This window comes from Mytilus edulis, chromosome 9, assembly GCF_963676685.1.
Source record: "Mytilus edulis chromosome 9, xbMytEdul2.2, whole genome shotgun sequence".
Taxonomy (NCBI): domain Eukaryota; kingdom Metazoa; phylum Mollusca; class Bivalvia; order Mytilida; family Mytilidae; genus Mytilus; species Mytilus edulis.
This window is the reverse complement of record NC_092352.1, coordinates 71,184,750-71,194,820: the sequence shown is the minus strand read 5'-3', so window position 1 is coordinate 71,194,820 and position 10,071 is coordinate 71,184,750. Positions and strand designations below refer to the sequence as shown.

General features: G+C 33.0%; 1 protein-coding gene across 1 annotated transcript; it reads left to right on the top strand.

Moving 5' to 3' along the window:
* Positions 1-6,551: 6,551 nt before the first annotated feature.
* LOC139490154 (uncharacterized) lies at positions 6,552-9,573 on the top strand. The gene is made up of 3 exons (XM_071277005.1): positions 6,552-7,925; positions 8,401-8,456; positions 9,531-9,573. Exons 1-3 carry the CDS (start codon positions 6,552-6,554, stop codon positions 9,571-9,573), a joined length of 1,473 nt encoding a protein of 490 aa, XP_071133106.1.
* The last annotated feature ends 498 nt before the right edge of the window (positions 9,574-10,071 follow it).

Genomic DNA, 10,071 nt, shown 5'->3' with positions numbered 1-10,071 from the left:
AACTTATAAACCATGCAGTCGAAAAACAAGTGTTCATGACTTTATTAATTTAAGCCTAGAACCGTGCTTTCTTGGCTGAAGCAAATGTGTGGTTTTTTTCTAGGTTGCTTAAAGGAGGACTTGAATCTGAAGTTAACTTTATAGATACAAAATAGTATACGCATAAGTATCCTGTATCCCACTTTTACTGGAAGCTGATGGATACATTTAAAATATATCATGTATCTGTACTCGCTAGGAAAATGGAGAAAACTTGGACAACATCTCCTTTCCATCACATTTGAATTAAAGCTTTTAAAAATAAATGTAACACATTTCGAAAAATTAATGAATTTTGGATTTGTAATTTACCAAAACAAATGTAAGGGGAGATGTTCACATAATTGTAATACGGTGTGAACAGTAAGCGAAACCAATGATCCAAATATTTTTTACGCCCGAATTGTATCAAATTCATTTCCATATTGTCATATTTTGTGACACCTTTATTACCTTTTAGCAATAAAAACATTCATGTACTTTCACGTTTTTAGCCCTATAATCTTACCCTTTTGGTCCACCGCACTTTAGGGTGATATACCATCGTACTTGAGCAAACAAACAACCATCGCACTTTAGCGTGATACACCATCGTACTTTAGCGTAGCCAATCGCACTTTAGCATGACCATCGCACTTTAGTGTGATACACCATCGTACTTTAGCGTAGCCAATCGCACTTTAGCGTGACCATCGCACTTTAGAGTCCTACATATACATGTTACCCGATAAATAGGTTTATTGTAGATTCAAGATTATCTTATTAGAAAAACGCCAATTTCATTTTGTAAAAACAAAATAACAGGTATTAAAGTTCAAATTTTCTTTCGTTTGTATAAACAAAAACATGCTTCATATTGAACATTCCCTGTTCATCGTCATTTTTCGGAAAATGATACTGCGTAAAACTAAAATGAAACAAAATTGTATGAAAGAAAGGATTCATTGAATGACATGTTATACTTAATGGATAATAATTACATTATATGCATGTTTTATCAAAATCTGTACCTTTGATTGGTTGACAACAAACTTGATTCACTTTTAGTATCATATTTCATTTCCGTATAAAAAAACAGCAATGAAAGAGGGACGAAAGATACCAGAGGGATGGTCAAACTCATAGATCGAAAAAAAAACTGACAACGCCATTGCTAAGAAAGAAGACAAAAACCAGACAAGTAATCTCTAATACTAAAATAACGAGGTCCAATTTGTCAGCCATCATCGGGTAAAAACGACAAATCAAAGAATTCAACTTTATGTATAGCTAATATAGGACAATGGTGTAGATTAGATATTACACCACTCCACACCCTTTTGTTTTCCACATAATTGATATTGCCAATAATTAACAAGTTCCGGGTCGAATCCGATACCGATACCAATAGTATATTCACCTGTTACCTATTACCTTATCTGTACGTTCCGCATTTGACAGGCGCACCACCAAACGGTGTAATTAGGATTTTGCTATTTACACGGGTCATAATCAAAGGGTTGACACTACTAAATTCAATCATTGTCAAATTGTTCCCTATTGTAGTATTTTAGTATTTTAATTAGCAAGAAGCAAGACTTTCTAAGATAACAATACGTATACTAAAGGTCTGGACTAATTGATAAGTTCCAGGTCGACGGGTTCAAACAGAAAGATTTGAAAGCGGAGAAAACTGTACATCTTATAATCGACATGACTTTATCAGATGACAATACCAATACTAAAATAAGGCTTACGCATATTTGTATACTTGAATTCAGTCACGGACTCGTGATATCACGGGTGTGTTCTAGTAGTACCAAAATCTGGCTGTGATATTATGTGCTCCAAAATGGTAATTAAGCAGATCCTTGCTCCACATGTGATACCCGTCGTGTTGCTCATGTTATCACAAACTCTGTAAATAGGCTAATTCGGTAGGTCACATTCGTGATAAGGGAAGGGGAGTGTAGTTACGACATAATGAACATATTTGATATCATTTGTGAAACGGTTATTCAAAAACGGTCAACCAACTCGTGATGGCGTCCGTAAAATTCACGAATGGATGATCACAACTTCATTATGTAAAACTCTTGTTGTAATAGCTTCCTTGTTCGCAGCAACCCTCTATCAAGGAAATCATGATGTAAAATGCAAGCCCTAGAATATCGTATCAATCAGAAGATATATACTCTGTATGCAGGCGCTGCTGGAATGTTGTTACATAGAAATGGAAAGTTCACAATTGGGAAAGTGAAATCATCTCTTTTGTCAAGTGAAATGTTTTAATACTATTGCAAGATGAAAGAGTCTTAGATTGTATGTACTCTATAAGATCGTTGGCCCGGCTTTGATTGCTGATAGAATAGATGTTAATAATTTAGAAAAAGGTTTCGTGGAGCCATTGGAAGACCAAGCATAATACCGTTGTTTGTAAAGACACTTATTTAGTTTAAGTATCCAATACAGTAATGGAAGATCCAGTTCTTCATCTCTAATTGAAATTCAAAAGGAACATAGAACAGACCTATGATTATCAAGGATTTCCTCTTTGGTAAGTGTCATGGGGGTATATGGCAGTACATGCTATCTGCGACCATTCTCGTTCCACAATGTGTAGGTCCTCAGTTTACTTCCTTTTGCAAAGGTTGTAATTTGAAATGTTTATAAGCTGCAACCCATTTGCCCCAGTTTGACTTAAAATTATAAAACACATGTACATCTCCTTCAATTCGGTTTTAAAAAAAACTATTCGTGTTTAATACTTTTTACTCAAATTTATAGTATTATTCTTATTATAAATTTTTAGCATATCTATAACTTTTATTGCAATGATGAACAATGATGAATGCAAGTACACTTTTGTGTCGAATAATATTTAATTAAAAACTAAAATATCTATGCCAGTTGGTAAAACCTTGGCGAATTTCTTAACACACTTGTCCCATTGGTTTATATAACCAACTATGGCACCATTTAATGTATATTTACAAACGCTCATTGAAAATATTGCATGGCCCTGTTTTAGACTGCATTTATGCAGGAAAAGTGCCTGGTTTCCAAAAAACCTGCAACAAAACTAATAACTGACCAAACAAAAGAATCGGGGTGTGACATTTTTTTTATCTGAAAGACAGAAAAAAGCACAATATTCATAAACATTATAACATTATTTGTTTAAGTCATAACCACATTTATATCGTCAATATATAAAATGCGTAAGGGTTCTGTGGAATACAGTGTCTTGCCTACTTTTGCTGTTAGTCACATGCTAAAAACAATTTGGAAAAACATCATTAAAAATTGTCCTCTAGATACCATCCTTTGATGGTAAGAAACTTCTGTCTAAGTTTAGAAAAAAACAGGATGGTTTATGATTCTTATTAATGATTTAAAATCCTTAACTGCAAACTGTTGTAAACTGGAAGATGTAATATACGGATAACCAGGAAATCATTTTTACCTGATTTCCCTCTAGATAGAAAGTTTTGATCATAAACAAGCGTCTGTCCAAGTTTGGCAATAATCTAGGATAGTTTTAGAAATTATAAAAAATTCAAAAAAGTTATCAACCGAGTGAATAGTTGTGGACGACGCCGACGACGAAATGTAGGATCGCTTTGTCTCGCTTAATCAACAAAGGTCGTGGGCTCGACAAAAATATATAAATGCCAATAAGCCAACTAACAACAACAGTTAAAATGAAAGTGACGTTAGCAAGTATACTCGGCTCTTAAAAAGGTCCTGACATGAAAAATATGAACAATTTACAAAAAATGTATATGCCAGACATGAAACAACGACAACCACTGACCTACTGGCTCTTGACTTGGGACAGGTACATAAGGGATGTGGCGGGGGTAAACATGTTTCTGTTGTGTGCGCTCAATCCAAAACTGGGACTGGTTTTACAGCACAACAAAAGACCACAAGATCAAACCTTTAAAAAATCAGTTGAATGATCAGGTTATCATTTAATACTATCATGGACAATATCAGACCAGGCGCTGATCCTGACTTTTTTTTTTAAAAGAATGTTTACCCTTAGACGTTCACAAAATAAAAAAAAATTCGAACAACATAAGGTTTCAACCAACAGGACATCCTCTCGTCGCTCACCGGATCCGCTAATGCAGTTCGCATCCATTAAAACAAAACCTATACACATTAGTTACCCTTTAGAATTTGTAACTGAGTCATAAATAAAAAAAAATATACCAAATAACTGTTATCAAATCGTAACAGAAATAGGAAACTAAACCTCATGCCAGACATATGTTGTATTGGATTGAAGTAGTTTTAATGAAAATTTTATGACAGAAGTCTGATTGAAAATATAAACTTTTCATGAATGCTGCAGAAAAGATACTAGTAATCATTTCCACATTTGTCATAATTATTCATCTGCCAAAAAAAGTAAACACTAAAAACTATTATATGTTCTATAAAAATATCAATTTTTTTTTTGTCTATATATAATGACCTTCCCTTTATCTCAGATTTGGAACAGCATTGAAACACATCTCCTGGTGACATTTTTAACCGTTTAAAAAGAAGTTATTTTATTTTCAATTCTTTTAACAGGCAGATTAATGTAAGAACAATATTATTCTGGATCCTTTTGTGTATAAATGCAATCATATTCTGTGATTCATAAATTTCTAATAAAATGTGTTGTAACTAAAAGCTATATATCACGAAATATGATGATACAACTAATTTTAATGTTATGTTAATGATTTAACCTGCAATTGAAAATATGTGTGCTAAGCCAGTTTTTATAAAGAACATTTTTAATCATATAATTATGAATCAAAGAAATTAAATCAATTAAGACAATAAAATTGAGAATTGAAATTGGGAATGTGCCAAAGAGACAACAACCCGACCATAGAGCAGACAACAACAGAAGGTCACCAACAGGTCTTCAATGCAACGAGAAATTCTCGCACCCGGAGGCGTCCTTCAGCTGGCCCCTAAACAAATATATACTAGTTCAGTAATAATGAATATCGATGTCTACATCATTTCAATTTTTCTTTACCAAACTTTTGAATTTAAGTTTGCCAGAAAAGGTCCAAGTGATTGTACTGTAAACTCGCAAGCGATTGTACTGTTAAAAAATATCCGAGATTGAGAAATATAATATATATGAATTTCTACTTGGACAATGGCTTTAAAACTTTCGGACATTTAAACTATATATCAGAAAAGGTACATGTGAAAATTCTGGTAGCAGCGATTGGTTTTTCTATGTTTTTATATGACATTTTTGATTCCTGTTGTACGAAAGTTTTGATCGATTTACTCGGAGCTCCACCATTCTAAAGAAAAATTTGAACGCATTCATCGTTTTAATTTTTGATTGGTTCATATTCACCTATAGAATGTTTTGATTACCAAAAGTTGCAGCAACTTTATATAGTAACATAAGAGTTCATCAAACTTTCCATCAAGCAGCTTGTATTGTTTTCAAATTTGGGAGCCCCGCTTAAAAGTCTACCGAATGACCAAAACAATTTAAAAGCATACAGTTCCATTTCCACACTTAGCTTTAGTCAACATATACATTTTAAATCAAATGCTTTGTAAGCAACATGAGCTCAATTTTTTCCAGCCGCCATTACCAAAAGCAGATAACTGATTTTATAGTGCAATGTGTAAATCTAAAATAATTTTAAATAACCAAAGCACAGGTGTCTTCACAGTCATAATACATATTTATGATAGGAATTATGTACCTAGTTGTTTTTTTCTTAATTGTATATAGCTTCTGACCGATGGTAACAGTACATTGGACAAACAATGTTAGAATCTAGCATTAAAAAGTACTCGGATTATAATTTAATACGCCAGACGTGCATAAGACTCATCAGTGACGCTCAGATCAAAATAGTTATTAAGCCAAACAAGTACAAAGTTGAAGAGCATTGAGGACCCAAAATTCCAAAAAGTTTTTGCCAAATACGGCTAAGGTAATCTATTCCTGGAATAAGAAAATCCTTGGTTTTCGAAAAATTCAATTTTTTTTAAACAGAAAATTTATAAAAATTACCATTTAATTGATATTCATCATTTTGTTCATGTCAACACTGAAGTGCTGACTACTGGGCTGGTGATACACTAGGCCTCGGACGAAACGTCTAACATTAAAAGATGTTATAATGGTATGTCTCAGTATGAACGACAAATGATCGCAATTTATTAACTTTTGTTAATCTATAATTGTTTAATATACATAAATGGATGTTTTTGTAGTCTCAACTGCATAATAGATAAACGACTTTAAAACATGATATTATTTCCTGAAACGGATACTTTTTTTTTGGACCATTTATCTTTCGTTGATAGTTGTAAAAAGACTATAACATATAATGTGCTTTTAAGTATCCATTTTTGCTTTAAAGCTTCAGTTTTAGTGTACATAAAAACGCAAAAACATCTATTAAATGTTGATGAGCAATATGTCTTTAACTCGTTCGGGTATATAAGGAGTTATCTGCCAAATTACTTGTTGTTCGGGCATTACAATGAAAACAACTCAACAATCATATTTTCCTATTTTATTTCTTCTGATTTGCGGTGTTTTATCATGGAATTATGTCTCAAACATAGAAAAGACCACGGATGGTTCTTTAAATTTCAATCAGAATACAGTCACAAAGATAGAGAGGAGCTCTGGTGGTTCAACATATGATCAAAATACTGTACATGTCAAATATACGGAGAGGATCACTAATGTTTCACCAAATACAAAGAAGACTACAGCCAAAGAGAAAGAGAGGATCCTTTATGGTTCACCAAATAGCAATGATGATACAGCCACAAAGACGGAGAGAATCCCTGATGCGTCTGTTGATTCACATAAGAATACTGCAACACAAACGGAGAGTATATCTGATGGTTCGACAAATAACAATAAGAATACAAACACAAAGATATACAGAACTCCTCGTGGTTCTGTTGATTTAATTCAAAGTACTGCAACACAGACGGAGAGGATCTCTTATGGTTGGACAAATAGCGACAAGAAAACAGACACACAGACTGAATGGACTCCTCGTAGCTCTGTTAATTCAATTTCGAATACCGAAACACAGACGGAGAGTATCTATTATGATTCGACAAATAACAATAAGAATACAAACAAAAAGACAGAAACAACTATTCGTGGTTCTGTTAATATAATTCAGAATATTGTAACACAGACGGAGAGGATATCTTATGGTTCGACAAACAGTGATAACAATACAGACACACAGACTGAGGAGGCTCCTCGTGGCTCTGTTAATTCAAATCAGAATACTGCAACACAGACGGAGAGGATCCCTGATAGTTTAAAAGATATCGATAAGAATACAAAGACAAGGACGGAGAGGACTCCTCGTGGCTCTGTTAATTCAAATCAGCATACTGCAACACAGACGGAGAGGATATCTTATGGTTCTGCAAATCACTCTCAACACCGAAAAAGATATAACCAAGATTTATTTACAGCATCATGGACAACCTTCAATGATGGTCTTTTATTGGGGTTAAATAAAAGTAAAGAAAACATCCCTTCAGAAATAAGGAATACGAAAATAAATGATACTTTAAATTTACTCAGTGGTTTGAGCACTCAGTCAACAGAGCATCTAACAACCTTGAAAGAACTTCAACGTGATCCATGTCAAAAATATGGAACTTGTTCCGTGGCACAGAATAAAACAAAATGGTACTGTTACTGTGATAGCGACTGTAAAATGTTTAACGACTGTTGTAGTGATTATAATGAAAGTATCAGAAACAGTAATAGTCAACTATCATTTGAATGTTATTCCCAGACTTACGTCAAAAGAAGTAATAGTCGAACTGGATTTCTAGCAGTGGGATCTTGTCCTAATTCTTACAAAAACAGAACTGTAAAAGAAAGGTGTTTACAAAATAATTTTACAGAAAACGGTATTTTCGTGTCATATGGAAAGATCCTGATATTCAAAAATAAGTTCTGTGCATTATGTAACAATGTAACAGATGTTCAAGAATTTGATATTGTGTTTGTTCTAAATGAAAACTTGTATGAATATATGTTTAAAATGAAAAAGGAGGACAAAATGACATATTTTCTCAGCAATTTCGATTTCAAGGTTATTCCACCAGGCAACACTAACCTTCGGTTTTGTATGAAAGATCTTATATCAAACAGCAACTACGATATATGTCAAAGTTATAACAATCCTATTTTAGTATTTGATTCGTTCAAATTGTATAAGAATTATTTCTGTCTAGACTCAAATGTTTCAAGCGATATGTATTCGTTCGTATGTATATACAAAATAGTGGATATGCTACTTCAAGATTCACTTGTATTTAGTTTGTCGATTCTTGTTTCTCTAGGAAACCCAACAGGAGCTTATACCAATGAAAACAAATGCAGGGAATGGACAGAAGAGGTAAGAGAATTGATTCAGTTTGTTCCAGTTTGCCGAAACTACTGTTTTGATTTAAAATTTATTTGTACATTGTGCCTCAAAAATAGTATATGGTATATTAAAAGTTGTTTTGTCAATGTCCATCGGCGGAGCACATATTTAATCTGACCAACAGAAATTACTCTGATCATTGTCTATTTCATTTGCCAAGACTATATCGGTTTCAAAGAAAATGCTCGTATAACTCTTGTCAGACATCATGATCATAATCATCCGATAATACATGTTGTGTAAAATTCTTATAATACACTCACCATATAACTTACATACCCAAAAACTAAATACTCTTACAAATGGTTGATCGACTTTGATTTGAAACATGTTCGAAACATTGCTGAAATTTACTTTGATATTAATGGAATAAAAATCCTAATCAAAACAGGAAAAATGAAATATGAGCGAGATAGCGCCTATGATTCAAATATTCATATCTAATTTTACTTTCGAAAGGGACATGACTCGTTAATATTTTTACGTTGCTGATTTTTATACTCGTTGAGACATTGATGGTATAAACCTTTGACAAATATTTCATTAAAACCATCGATAAGAAATGCAGCCTTGAAAGTGCTTGAAATAAATAATTTTCACCTTGCTATTAGAAGTTACACTTTTGGACGACAATGAGAATTGGTTATTGATAAAAGTTAATTTGGACAATTTGTAACCCCAACATGCTGAGTCAAAATTTCACATCGAAATGTTTACTACATGGACACGTTATCCCTTCTCAGCACTATATTTGTCTGTTCTCACTTACATATGTTGCGTGCTACACGGTTTCAATATTAGTTTCAGGTTTTTGGTTTGTCGCGGATGTGGATTGAACATACGGAGTATTACACTCCGAGTACGGTTACCTTGCCATTTTTGGAATTAAAAACATATTCACTTAGTTTTCTTTATTTTATTGTTATGCGCACATTTTTAATACACTTTGATTAAATCATGTATCAGATATGTTTCGATAAACTATTGCATATTTATAATACTTCTTCACAATTCCAGTTTTAATTTTATGGATTTTTTTTTCAGATTAAACAACTGGGTTTTTGCAGTCAGTATGATATTTTCATAAATGCTAGTATAAATTTTAGATTTTCTTTGATTTCAAACCAAATGTTACGAAAAGAAATCTTTCACCAAATTGTTTTAATGGTAGGACACAGCTATAATACAAAGAATTTTACCATAAGAACATCAAAATTCAAGATATGGATGGACGAAAACGGACTAATTGTTACTATACGAGTTGAAATGATTATACAAAAATCCGCTTTCCATCATGAAATTGAAGATATTCGAAAACACTTGAGTAAAAGAAAAGTTAGAGTTATTTTGAACAACGGTTCTCGTGATCAAGATATTGAGATATTTAACACATATGATATGCCCGGTAATGGCTCAAATACCTCTTCCATATCTCAGCTGGAATTATATAAGACACATTATAACTTTCCACTAGAATCCCTAAAGACATTCCCTTCGGAAAATGGAATAGTCGGAATAAACCAGATCGACGATTGGCGATGTGACGAGGTATATATTCAAGTTCAATTTGTGGGAGAGGAATTAC

Bases quoted from the DNA above. Each gene is read 5' to 3' on its own strand.
- LOC139490154 (XM_071277005.1), top strand. From the start codon at position 6,552: ATGAAAACAACTCAACAATCATATTTTCCTATTTTATTTCTTCTGATT. The intron at 7,926-8,400 runs GTAAAAGAAAGG...TTGTTTCTCTAG, and splicing joins ATTCTTACAAAAACAGAACT to GAAACCCAACAGGAGCTTAT. The intron at 8,457-9,530 runs GTAAGAGAATTG...TTTTTTTTTCAG, and splicing joins GCAGGGAATGGACAGAAGAG to ATTAAACAACTGGGTTTTTG.